The 13,956-nt window shown below is 40.6% G+C and overlaps 1 protein-coding gene across 3 annotated transcripts in view; it reads right to left on the bottom strand.

The window, feature by feature from the left end:
• PIBF1 (progesterone immunomodulatory binding factor 1) overlaps nucleotides 1-13,956 on the bottom strand; it is a 504,884-nt gene that overhangs the window by 421,905 nt on the left and 69,023 nt on the right. For all 3 annotated transcript variants that reach the window (XM_063952932.1, XM_063952931.1, XM_063952930.1), the window contains 2 exons: nucleotides 11,343-11,462; nucleotides 3,098-3,231 (listed from right to left, as the gene is read on the bottom strand). In XM_063952932.1, the coding sequence (XP_063809002.1) occupies nucleotides 3,098-3,231; nucleotides 11,343-11,462 (254 nt within the window). The remainder of the gene's footprint in view (nucleotides 1-3,097; nucleotides 3,232-11,342; nucleotides 11,463-13,956) is intronic.

The following is a 13,956-nucleotide window of genomic DNA, read 5'->3' as shown; positions in this document are numbered from 1 at the left end:
CCACTGCATTGAGGCAGGAGGAATAATTTGGTGAACTAAAACTACCATAAAGGAGCTGCAAGCGGACAGCTCCTCGCCAAGTCCTAGCATGGTTGGGGTCTCTAAGTTTCGGAGTATGCGGCAAGCCCTATCTCAATGTGGTGAGAGAGACAAGATTGCATGAAGTTTCGTTCCATGGCTACTGCACCCATATCAGGGTAAGGTGCACAGAAATCTCCCGTCACGCTCCAACCTGTCCCTCACCAGTGGTGTTCACAGCCAAAATCTACAGCTGCAAACACCGCAGCAGTGGGGTAAAAAAATGTTGCAAAGACAAACATAAAAGAAAATATATACATAAGTTTCACAGTCCAAATCTCGTACGCCTACTCCTTGGTAACCAAAAAGAAAAAGGGGAAGAGGAAATTTATAGAACAGTTCAAGTCTTAAACTGCGTCTGCTCCTGGAACAGTGCCAGCTAGAATTGTATCCCAGTTAGGATGCTAGAAATATAGTGGTATATTTACTAAAATGTGTGGGGGTTTTTTTTTTTTTTTTTTTTAGAAGTGGCCAATAGCAACCAATCAGATTCTAGCTATTATCTTCTAGAAACAGCTAGATAAATGTTAAGTGGAATCTGATTGGTTGCTATGGGCAGCATCTCTACTTCTAAAAAACTCACACCTTAGTAAATAAACCCCATAACCTGTAACTTTACTGAATACACAGACATTAAGAGGCTAAAATAAAACGGTATACGGTCGTTAGGTCGACATGGAAAAAGGTCAAATGAGTTTTTCACATTTTTTGAACTTTTTTCATGCAGTGCCTTGCTAAAGTATTCACCCCCCCTTTGCTTTTTTCATGTTTTGTTGCCTCACAACCTGGAATTAAAATGGATTGTTTGAAGGTTTGCATCATTTCATACACAGAACATGCCTACAAACTTTGCTTCACAATAAAATAAAAAATCTTCAAACAACAAATTGGACAAAATAACAGAAAACTTCAGCGTTCATAACTATTCACCCCCCTAAAGTCAGTACTTTGTAGAGCCACCTTTTGCGGCAATTACAGCTGTAAGTCGCTTTGGATAAGTCTCTATGAGCTTGCCACTGGGATTTTTGCCTATTCCTCAAGGCAAAACTGCTCCAGCTCCTTCATGTTGGATGGTTTCTGCTTGTGAACAGCAATCTTCAAGTCTGATCACAGATTCTCAATTGGGCTTTGACTGGGTGGTCTTCAGTATGCCGAATGTCGGGATCCCGGCGCACAGTATACCGGCGCCGGATTCCCGACACCCGGCATACCGACAGATATTCTCCCTCGTGGGGGTCCACGACCCCCCTGGAGGGAGAATAAATAGCGTGGCACGCGCAGCGAGCCCGCAAAGGGGCTCCTTTGCGCTCGCCATGCTGTCGGTATGCTGGCGGTCGGGCTCCCGGCGCCGGTATGCTGGTCGCCGGGAGCCCGGCCGCCGGCATACCATACTACACCCCTTTGACTAGGCCATTCTAACACATTTAAATGTTTCCCCTTAAACCACTCAAGTGTTGCTTTAGCAGTATGCTGCCGGTTATTGTCCAGCTGGAAGGTGAACCTCCGTCCCAGTCTCAAATCACAGGCAGACTGAAACAGGTTTTACTCAAGAATATCCCTGTATTTAGCACTATCCATCTTTCCCTCGACTCAAAACAGTTACCAATCCCTGCTGCTGAAAAACATCCCCACAGCATGATGTTGCAACCACCATGTTTCACTGTGGGGATGGTGTACTTGGAGTGATGGGATGTGTTCGGTTTGTGCCAGACATGGCGTTTTACTTGGTGGCCGAAGGCCGAAAAGTTAAATTTTAGTCCCATTTGACCAGAGCACCTTCCTCCATACATTTGGCGAGTTGTCCATATGCCTCTTGGCAAACTCAAAACGTGCCTTCTTATTTTTAACACCAAGTAATGGCTTTTTTCTGGCCATTCTTCAATAAAGTCCAGCTCTATGGAGTGTACGGCTTATTGTGGTCACATGCGCAGATACACCAGTCTCTGCTGTGAAACTCTGCAGCTGCTTCAGGGTTACCTTTGTTCTATGTGCTGCCTCTCTGATTAATGCCCTCCTTGACCGGTCTCTGAGTTTTGGTGGCTGGCCCTCTCGACATGTTTGTTGTGGTACCACGTTCTTTCCATTTGAAGATGATGGATTTGATGGTGGTCCGGGGGATCATCAAAGATTTGGATACATTTTTTATAACCCAACCCAGACTTGTACTTCTCAACAACTTTGTCCCTGACTTGTTTGGAGAGCTGCTTGGTCTTCATGGTGTGATGCCTCTTGCTTAGTGGTGTTGCAGCCTCTGGGGCCTTTCAGAAAAGGTGTGTTTATACTGACAGATCATGAGACACGTAGATTGCACACAGGTGGATTAATTTCAGGTAATTGGTTGCACCAGAACTTTTGAGGGGCTTCATAGCAAAGGGGGTGAATATATATGCACGTGCCAACTTTCTAATTTTTATTTAGAAACATTCTTTATATACATTTTTCTCATTTCACTTCACCAACTTAAAGTATTTTGTGCAGATTCATCACATAAAATTCAGATTAAAAAAATAAATAAATTACAGGTTGTAATGTAACAAAATAGGTAAAAAGCCAAGGGAGGTGAATACTTTAGCAAGGGACTGTACTTTACGATCCACGTGGACTACGATTGGGAATAGTAACCTGTGCCGAGCGCAGCGGTAGTGGAGCGAGGCCCCTTGCCCGAAGCATGGCGAGCGTAGCCAGCCATGCGAGGGGACACGGTGCACTAATTCGGGTTCCCGGTAACTTAAAGAAAACGACACCAAAATTGTTTAAAAAAAACTCATGTCAACCTTTTTCGATGTCGACCTTGTTCATGTTGACCTAATGACCGTGTCAACCTATTTCAGGTGTCAACCTAGTCACTGTCGACCCAACGACTGTTGACCCTATGACCCATACTCAAAATAACGGTCACAGAGAAAATCAGCTTTCAATGTATGCAAGATAGAGCTTTATCATACCGTCTAAAGTATATAATCTCAGTTAGTAATTTATATAAAATTAAAAACAAATAACATTTATAATAAATGCTTACCTTTTCACTTTATCATAATTTTCTATTTTATAGTCCCCTTGGTGAATTAGCTGTTTAGTGTCTGCCAATTGCAATGTCAGCCGCTGACATCTTGTGTCCAGTTCTGAGCGGCATCTCCTCTCCTCTTCATAACTCTGCCATAAAGAGAACTATTGCTTAATTTTCATGAAGTTATAGATGTATAACAATATTATATATTTTCTAAACTATAAAGCACTGCAAGTCTAAAATCATATATGCATCTGGGATTGCAAAACAGCGGATGTCACTCCAATGATGGCTGGGCTGTGGGAGCAAAGTATATGTTGGAGAAGCAGAACTGAGTAAAGGACCATTCACACTAGAATATTTTTCCAAAGACTTGAGATATAACGATGGTTATGAATGATCAAATCGTTTAAGTGTGTACACACAGCAAACTCTGGGGCAGATGTATTAACCTGGAAAAGGCATAAGGAAGTGATAAACCAGTGATGAGTGCAAGGTGATAAATGCATTAGCCAATCGGCTCCAATATGTAAATTAACAGCTAGGAGCTGATTGGCTGGTGCGTGTATCACCTTGCACTTATCACTGGTTTATCACTTCCTTATGCTGTCTCCAGGTTAATACATCTGCCCCAATGAACGATACGCACACCCATGGTCATTTGAAGCAGGTTGTCAGTCGTTCATGCATGCAGCTCAATCCCTTAAATCCCAGATTGTTTGTCGTTTGTTTGTAAAAAAAAAAAAAAAAGCTCAGTGTATATACTCAATATTGTTTGGCAGGGACTCAAGAGAAATCGTTCATCTTCCAAATTGGTCCTCTTTCAAGCCTTCTAGTGTGTTCGGGCATTTACAGTACATACATGCATTAAGAATACATATCTAACCAATTATTGCAGCTAGATAGGCATTCTGTGATAAAAGACCTTTCAGGGGGATGGAGTTATGTGACCAGTGGCGAGGAAACCGCCGGTCACAACACCTACCCCTACATCCCGCCCCCTAATAATCCAGACAGTCGGCATGCTGACCAACCGGGACTACTCCCACTCGTGGGTGTCCACGACACCCATACAGTGGGAACAGAACCTGTGTCGACCGCAGGTCACCACCAGGCCCGCAGCGTGGCAAGCACAGCGTGCCCACAAGGGGCTTGTTGCGAGCCCTCAAGGGGCTTGCTGCGCTCCCCCCACCATTTCATTGCCAGGATCCCGGTGGAGGTATGCTGACCGCCGGTCACGAATACCCAACCCCCTTCAGGTATACTTGAATTCAATAAATAAAGTCCATATAAAGTGTACATACACTAAGCAATTTATAAACAAATACTACATTTAGATTAGTTGCAATATTATAAAACACATCAATATCCAGTTTGCAGTGAATACGTAATTACATTAATGAAAAAATTCTATTGCGTTTGCACAAAGGTACTTGTTGCTGCAAGTGTATGAGATATTTATACATCAATACACCACACATACCTGTTACAAGTGACCTTTTAAATCAAAGAGAAAAGCTATATATAACAAAATACACGCACATACTTCAAAACATCTGTAAGAATTTGAAAAACATGCCCTGCTAGACTTATCGCCCTGCAGTTTCCATGTTCATAAGGCAAATATTGACAAAGTCAAAAGTCAATATTACCCACCAAAAGAAATAAATCAGAACATTTATACCAAAACAGGAGCAGACTAACAACATCTAGGAGGAACTACTTTGCAATGATAAAATACTGCAATGCTAGAGAAAATACAGACTCTCAAATAGAATATCCTCACAAGAAAAACAGAAGATCAAAGTAACAAGGAAATGTATGACACAGGAAAACTAACTACCTTCCCATGGTTAAAACCCAGTAGAAGTACAATTATTATCATCAAAATATGGAATCCTCTTACTATGTACACACTGTTATTACACATCACCCCACAAAGGTCCTAAAAAGTAATGTAACAAAAAATAAATCTTTTATAAGAACAGCAACTTTAAACCCTGTGGTATATTGCAATGATGTTCTGTAAACACTGCAAAACTGGTACTGATCTGCAATAGTAAAGCATACTCCAGATAAAAGACATATTTAAATAAATCTAATGTAGAACTATTGCCCCGTATAATATTTCAAGTGATCTAAGTCTCTGCACACATTTAGAAGTACAGAGTTTGTATTAAATCTCATTAAAATAAATTTTTCTATCACATAGTTTTGATTTACCAGGGTTTATAAGGGTTTGAAAATGCATATTTGTCATTTGTGAGCATATACAAAAACTTACATTGCTCAGATAGGAATGAGAATTTTTTTATATATTATTTTTAAATATACACTGTACATATACACAAGTTAGAGAAAATTAACATTTCAAAGTTCATTCCATGATGTTTTAAGTTTGTACAAGCCAGACGTAAAGTTAAGAACTCAATGGGATCATAGTCTATTAATATTTTTGTTATTGCAACATTCAAAAGTGTTCCCATGTGTATCTATAATACAGTATGCTTAATGTACGTACAGGTGGACGTTGTACACATTCTATTAGTAGGTGAACCACTCATCAGAATGTTATACTAATTTGAGTGGAGCAAAGTTAAGACATAATATCTGACAACAAATCAAACCTGAGCAAATATTGTGAATGCTTGCAAATCTAGAGTACCATTTAGATGAATGTATCAAATGTCCAGGTACTGATCAGGTAACAGAACAAAAAAGAGTTAATGACAATCATTTAATATAACCGAGTGGTATCCTATCAGCTGTGGTAATTTACCGTGGCTAATTACCACCCCCAGGGCTATCCAATTAACCCCAATTCCAGCACTTACCGAGGATTTTAATTTGCCTGCCTGTGGCTGGCGAAATCAAATTCACGATAAGTATCCATTTTTGCCGATTAAGGTGTCGAAGTCGAAAAATATTGCAGTACACACATCATGTACAAACTACACACAGATGGCCTCCGTGCGCGTACTTGTTCTGCCGTGCGTGCGCATATTTTCAATTTGCGTATGGTCGCTCCCGCGGTCCTGCGTATTAGCGCGTGGTATGAGTAATTACGGTAGTGTTTGTAATCGCATGGAAAAGCCATAAAAACACATTACATATTTAATACAAATAGTGCACAATGTACACGTAGTCTCCCTGCACCACACCAGCGAGTTACACATGTTTAAATGGTACAAGAACAAAGGGATTCACCTTAACAGGATAGGAGGGGACAGAACTAGGTTATAAGGTGATGTTTGGTATCCAGCTGTAGGGTATTTTAAGAGCAATATTCCGGTGTTAGTTTGCAGAAGATCGCACGCTCCTGAGAATAGTTATGCACAGGAGCAGAATATAAATAGTAACTGTATTTACTGTACACTTGATATGCGGCGATAACCCAGAGGAGAACATCTGCAACTGCACCTGAGACAGACATCGCCCACCTATTCAAACCGACCTATGACCTCTCCTGTACTGTAAATGACCATCCCTGTGTCCAATGGACAAAGATTACAGTTTCCATTGTGTTAGGTTTTGGAGAAATGTATAAATAGCCAGCTGCAGGCCAGGTCTCACACAGACTCTGAAGGTCATCTACCTTGATGACTGAGGACCGGACCGGGAAGCGCAGGCGAAACCAAAACGTACGTACCATTGACTGTAGCCATTTTTCTATTGTATTGTATTGTTGTTATTGTAACCCCCTTTCAGCAATTATATGTTGGTGTGTCGGAACCCAGCATCTTAAATACAATCTGGTGTCGTGTCTCTTTTTCCTGCTAAGGTTATAAGTGTATTTCAGTCACACGTGTAGCTGCAAAGTGCTCACGGCGTGTCTTTGGGTGTGTACGCACTGCGTGTACTTTGTACGGCCAGCACGGCGTTTGTACGCAAAGTGCGTTCACGGTACGGGGCTTTGTACGCTAACGGTGTAAAAAGTACGTAGGCTAAGGTTTGATCACAGCGGCCGCAGCGGCTCCATTTTAAAGTGTATTTAATGTATTTTTAAAGTGCTGCTTTTAGTCCTGTATGTAAATCGACTTTTAGAAAGGCTGCAAAAATACATAGGTACATAACCTTTTGCATATCCAATATGTTTTCGTGCACAAAAGGAAAATTTTTGGGTGGAAATAACGGGGGCTAATTGGATAACCTGAAAAACAATTGACACACACACAAAAAAATCCCTAAATGGATACCCCCCCTATGTTTCTATTAACAGGTGCAGTTTTTAAATTGTACAAAAATAGAATAGTGCGTAGTACATGTGTAATCATAAACACATACAGTATATCTCTATATTGTTCCTTGATGGTCTCAATCACCAACACTTTTCACACTTTTTAGAGATAAGGAAAGCCTATGACAATCTTCTAGTAACATACTGTACAATCCTTGCATAGTTCTCTGTACAGTATTTACTTTATTAAGGTAATATAAAACCTACAATCATAATGCAGATATCCATGTAGGAAAAAGTATCTTTACTTAAACATTGTTCTAAGATATTTCAAATAAGATAATCTCTCACACCAAACACAATTTCAAATAAGATAAAAAAGGCTCAAGTTTGTGAAATGATATTTTCAGGCCATTTCAAATTCAAAAATTGTTGTCCGCTTTGATGGCCCATACGGAGTGACAGCAACATTTTGAAACAAAAGTAAAAAAAAAAAAACAACAGACTATGCACATCTACAACCCATGCTGAATTAGGCCCACAATCACGATGTTAAGGCCCGTACTGATGGGGAGATTTCCCCAGAGATGTGTGCTGAGCAGTCTAGCACAGTTTTCCCTCTGCCAACCAACCATAACTGTGATCTACTGTATGTTAAGTGTTTGCCATGTCTCCTTTAATGGTTGCTTGAGCCGGACTCCTTGGAACCAACCCCTATCACTGGATGCTGATAACAGCCAGGATTTGCTCCTGCTTCAGAAAGCCGCAGGGTGGCTTATTACTCGAAATCCCCAGTACGGTCTATAAAATGGTCTCCCCAGCTCTGGTGAAAATCATACTGGGCACCCCCTAGCCTGTTCACCAGGAACCCTATGACTAGTTTAGTATCTCTTTCCCTGTATGAGTTATGTGGTAACATTTCATAAGTTCCAGAAGCAGCGGTTACTTCCAGACGTCATCAGTAGCAGTGTTTGGTCCATATAGCAAGGGCCGGCGACAGGTGGGGTCAAAGGGAACAACTGTATCAGGCCCCAAGGATTAGAGGGGCCCCAAGTAGATGCTGATAAGTACCCAGCAGGGATATGAGACATCTTATCCAAATAGGGCAGCGAGCTGTAGGCGGTGTGGCCACAGCCTCAGAGTGGCAGGAACCTATCACACACACTAACTGTGCGGAGCGAGTGGTCGTCCACTCTTCCGGGTTCTGCTATGTTGCAGGCAGTTACAGGACATGGCAGCAGTTCCGCTGGCCAGGATTCCCTTGCACCGCACTGGCCTCTTCTGCTAGGGTCTGCTGTGCAGTGTTCGGTGTAACGAAACGAGATGGACTTGGACTGAGAACCTTTTTATTCATCACCCGTTTCTCACAGTATAATGTACTTTTTAATCCTTGGCCCAGTCTAGGTATATACACCAGAGCATAGGTGTATCATGTATACTGTTATTTCATGTTATTAGGTATTTATTGTCCTTGCTATTACCTGCAATATGGTATGTATTTGAGATATAAAGACCATTGCCATACTGTGCGACTACAGCAGGACAGGCCATAGTGTGTGACAGGAGGAGAACCAAGCAGCTGTGCTAGCTCATTAACATTTGTATCACATATGCAAGTCCATTGTGTGAATAGGTGTTGCTGGTAATGTAATCAGAACAATGACTGAGTGACTGGTAAAATAGCTAGCTGCCAGCCCAAGTTATTTATCTAGGTCATCAGGTAATCTGGGAGGTAATTAGGGTAGAACTCCCAGAGGATGTACAATGGGTCTCCACGGCAGGATACTGGCTGACACAGCCTTTGGATATCCTGACCCAAACTCCTGAGCAGACTGTTTGGCACCAGAGGGGATCTACCAGTCAGGTATATAAGGAGAGCAGGTCTCAATGGAAGGGAGTCTTTTGTGTTAGATCCTGTGAATCAGACATCGGCAGGAAACACTCTGAGCTGGGCATCGCTGTGCCACCAGAGGAAACCCTACCAGGACAGGGTCAGTGTGAGCCAGTACCCCAGGCTGGGGACACACGACTGTCTAGCAAGAGGTAGTGGTAAGGATACAGATTATTGCTATTGCTACTTATGGATGCTGACTGCAAGAGGCTGCTGGAGGATACATGCTACCAATTACCCTGTAACATGTGACTATTTTATGGTGTTGTGCTGTCATAATAAAGACTTATTTTTTATATACTCTGATCTGCCCGAGTGAATTGAATCCCACAGAGGGTAACCACCATCCCAGCGAAGCGTGGTTTCCTCACATTCGGGTCTGAGGAGTGCAGCACAGGTGAGTCTCTCCCCGGGGTAAGAGTGGATTGGTATGAAGATGCAGGGTTTTGGGATGGGCTGGGGAGCTGGGAATGCAGCATGAAGCCTCGGAGTGCAGCCATCCTCTGTACTATATCGAATCCATTCTCCAGAGGGCACCTGAGCATATAAGTATCTGATGTAAGGAGCAAGTGTCGGACCGAACCTCAGATATAGATACGGGGCCCCAAGATTTCTGTTGCCGGCCTTGCATACAGCCATACCTACTGGTTGTCATTATCTGCATTCTGTATCATTATATGATAACGCCTGAATTCCTGCAGATATTAATGTTTTCTTAAACTGCATTTCTTCGGTTCAGTGTTCAGTCCCCATTTGATTAAGTGCCATTAATACTTTGTTTTATTTTCCTATCACATGTGCCGTTTACTGTGCGTCTTACCAGCATTATCCTGCGTGTCAGGATTGTAGGACTCTTCCCATTTCATTTGATTCCCTAAATGTGTGTTCATAGGTTTCTGTGTTTATGGTCATGTTGTTTCATGTGTGTGTTACTGCCACTATTAAAATATTGTAGCATATATTTAAATCAATTTCTGCTAGTTTAATATTTACATCATCATGACAGTGACTCTAATATAAATCTTGGGTCAGCTACGTTTTGTGTTCTGAGACCTACAGTCCATCTATATTGTTTCAATATTTAGAACTTCTACATATACAAACATACAAATGTGTCATACACAATTGCTGCAGCTGTACCAAACAGTCCCTCTCGGTGCATCAAGTCCCATGAAACTCTGCGTCTGGCGCCTTCTTTTGCATCTTTTGCGACAAAAATGCATCTTAATCACAATGCAACTAGGTCACACCACAAGACTCAGACTATTAATTTGATATGTGACACTTGTATATCTGTGTCTCCGTATCTGCACATGAAGTTCCATGATGTAGTGGCCACAGCTTTTATCCATTTTATGTGCTGTGTATACAGATTCAGCCCCCTTGCAAATTATTCTGTGCAGCACTGCAGCTAGATGTATGAGTATACACACACACACCAAATATATACCCCATGAAAGCCGTGGAGTGGAAACAGTAGTTGATCAATGCTTTAGTAAAAGTACGTACACACGGTGCATATCGCATGGAAACATAGTGCATATCGCACTGTGTGTATGAGCTTGCGATGCCAATGCGCGGGATCGGCATCGCAAGAAAGTAGTGTGTGCAGGCAGGGCCGATACTGACTATATTGTGCCCGGAGGCATGTAGTCAGTATCGGCCGAGACACCCCATCACCCCGTGTGGACGCACCTTTAAAAATGGTTTAACCATTTCATGCTAGGGGCCAGTACCAAAATTGTACATGAGGAGGCAGGCCACAGCTCACAGTACAGTGACCTCCTGAGCGTGTACAGGCAAGCTGTAGTCTGTAGTAAACAGTTATAGCGCAATGTGATGTAAGCTGGCAGTAAGACAGTTGCAATGCCACAACCTAGCCAGAGGATACTTGTGTTCTTCTACAATGCATATAACTAGAATAACATGAATCCTTGCATCCTGATTAGCATGTTGGGCAACTACTTCAGACAATACGTCATTCGAATGCTAAAAGATTTATGGGGGAAAAAATAAGATCAGAATTAAGAAATATTTTCCAATTTAGTACAACACAAGCTTAATTAAATGAATTTTGCACAGTGACTTGGAAAACATGTGTGATTTTAGATATCACTTACCTGTATTATGCTGCCATTTACTAGTTATCATTAAATAATATAATTACAGTGAGAAGCTTATTATCATACCTCCATTAAATTCTTAACTTGCTGTTTGTACCCATTCAGCTCATCAGATTGTTTTTCAGTCTTCATCTGAAAATCACTTAATTTATTCTTCAATGGTTGGACCACTTCATAGAAGCAAACCTGAAATGTGATGAAGAAATTAAGAATTCCAATAGGATATAATAGCATAAAATAGTCTTAAAATAGAAAGATAATTTGGATTAAAACTAATCACTTATACCAATGGGGAAAAAAAGTCTGTACAGTTCTGAATACGAGATACTTCCTTGACTGGTTAATATTTTACGACATAAGTATATAATTTGACGACAAACTCAGAAACTAAGTTTAATAGAAAAATAAAAATAGCACACATCAGCTGTACAACATGTACAAGATCATTCCAATTCCTGTAACACAACATGTGATATATTGTAAACCATACAAAAGGCTAGCTAATAAACATACACGACTACCTTTCTTCTAGCTGTGCACCCTTTATAATGCATCCACACTCACCCCAGAGTATATGTTCTCCACAAAATACCATTAAAATCAATGAATTTCATGATACGTAACCTTTTATAAGCAGCACATTCATATAAAAGCTGTAAAACACAGCTGATGACAAATTAGTACTTATAATTAATGTTTCCAAAGATAATATCAGTGCTACGATACCATAAAGAATCTGCAATTGTTAGATCACCAGCACTGATTACAGAGGATGGTATTTGGATAGTAAGGGAAAAGTGATAAACTGTTGACACTAAAATGTGATGGAACAACTAATTGTTGTCCTATTGCTTAAGGCCTTCCTCCTTTTTTTGGTCTCACTTATGTTATGTTGCAATGTAGTACATACTTAGAGGTATCAGTCAATATTCCAGGAGGTCCTCCTTTAACTCAGAGTTTGCTATGCAAAATCACTGTGTGGGGAAGATTTAAATGGCTGCTACTGCAATATGGAAGTCTCACTCTTTTAGAAACATTTGGCTTCTGCTTTAGCACAAGAGAGTGTCATCAAATCTCTTTGAATAAGCCAATCACCATGCTTAACACGAAATTTTACATTTTAGGGAAATATATGGATGATTTGCAGTTCGCACAAATTTTTAACAAACGTAGGCTTAATTTGTACATTTTAATATGAACCCCTATGGTACTGATAACTTTCTATAGTTTGACAAGGTATTAAATAACAATACATAACATTAGGTCCTGCAAAATAGTACCTAATGCCATATTTTGATAGTCTGAAATTAACATGACATAAAATTCCAGGCAACACCCAATGGAAGAAAGTTTCTAGTTTTCCCTATCATACATCTAAAAGTATAAACAATGACTAATTATAAATATGTGTGCATATAGAATGTCAAATCGACCAGATTTATAATGAATACAACCTAGATCTCTGTGACATAAGCTCCACCATGTGGCCACATGACAAAATACGTCAATAATTATTTCAGAAATTTTCAAATATGTGATGCACCTGCCACAACTTTGTTATGGGATTTTTTTGGCCTCTCCACTAAAGCATACCAAAGTCATCATTTTGGACATAACAACTGTATGTCCCAAATATATTTTTAATATTAATTTATTTTGGAAAATGAAAAAATGAAACAGACATTGCATGAACAAGCAAGCAAAAATGAGGAAGAGCAAGTCAGTCGACAGTTCAGGACCAGAAAATGCTGCATGTCATTACTCCACATGGGGCACTGGGCATGCCGGCAGTTTTGGAACTCCAATCTTTCCCCAGAAAATGAATTACTATAGAATAGACAAAGACTTCGTGAAATTAAACTCTACATATATAGAGAATGCTGATCGAGTAAGGGCCCTAAACAATATAGGCCACTTGGAATTTGTTGCTATATACTGTAGGTCACTTTTACATAACATACAATTTACTCATAATCTGTAAGGATAGGAGCAAATAAGTACCAGGGGGTATATTCAATTGAAGTCGAAAACTGCCGTCTGTCGAAAAGACGTCAGTTTTCGACTTTTTAAGGTCGAATCCAGATTCGACCTATTCAATATTTCCCTTAATTTTTCGACAAGTCGATAAATTCAACTTGTCGACAAGCACGTGGATCGGCGGAATAGCTGCCGATCCACATGCTTGTGTCGAAAACGGTGCCAAATCAGTCAGGTTTTGGCCCCCTTTTCGACCATCTCAGTCCGACATCAAAATGATTTTTGAAAGAGAAATAGTGGGAACCGCACAAGTCCTTAATCAAGTAGATAGTAACCTCTGAAAAACTGAATTATAACTGAATTGCTTCCAGATATAGCAACCAAATGTGTGTGGATAATCAGTCCTAGTACCAATGCTTGTTGCTTTCAGTGGTAAATCATTGGTCATGTGAAAACCGAGTACCCAATAATATATGTATAAGTGACACTGTGTTGGGGAGTCAATTTGTTGCAGTACCAGGGTCTTCAGAGGTGGTCTCCCATCCTATTCCTAACCCGGCCTTTCACTGCTTAGCTTCCAAGGTCAAAAGAGATTGGGCATCTCCAGTGAGGTATGACCGCAAATATTGTACTCACCCTCACAGTGTCACTTATACATATATTATTGGGTACTCGGTTTTCACATGACCAATGATTTAATTCT

The sequence above is a fragment of the Pseudophryne corroboree genome, chromosome 2 (assembly GCF_028390025.1).
Source record: "Pseudophryne corroboree isolate aPseCor3 chromosome 2, aPseCor3.hap2, whole genome shotgun sequence".
In the NCBI taxonomy this organism is placed as follows: Eukaryota; Metazoa; Chordata; class Amphibia; order Anura; family Myobatrachidae; genus Pseudophryne; species Pseudophryne corroboree.
The sequence above is the reverse complement of the archived record's forward strand: the minus strand, read 5'-3'. Positions and strand labels throughout refer to the sequence as shown.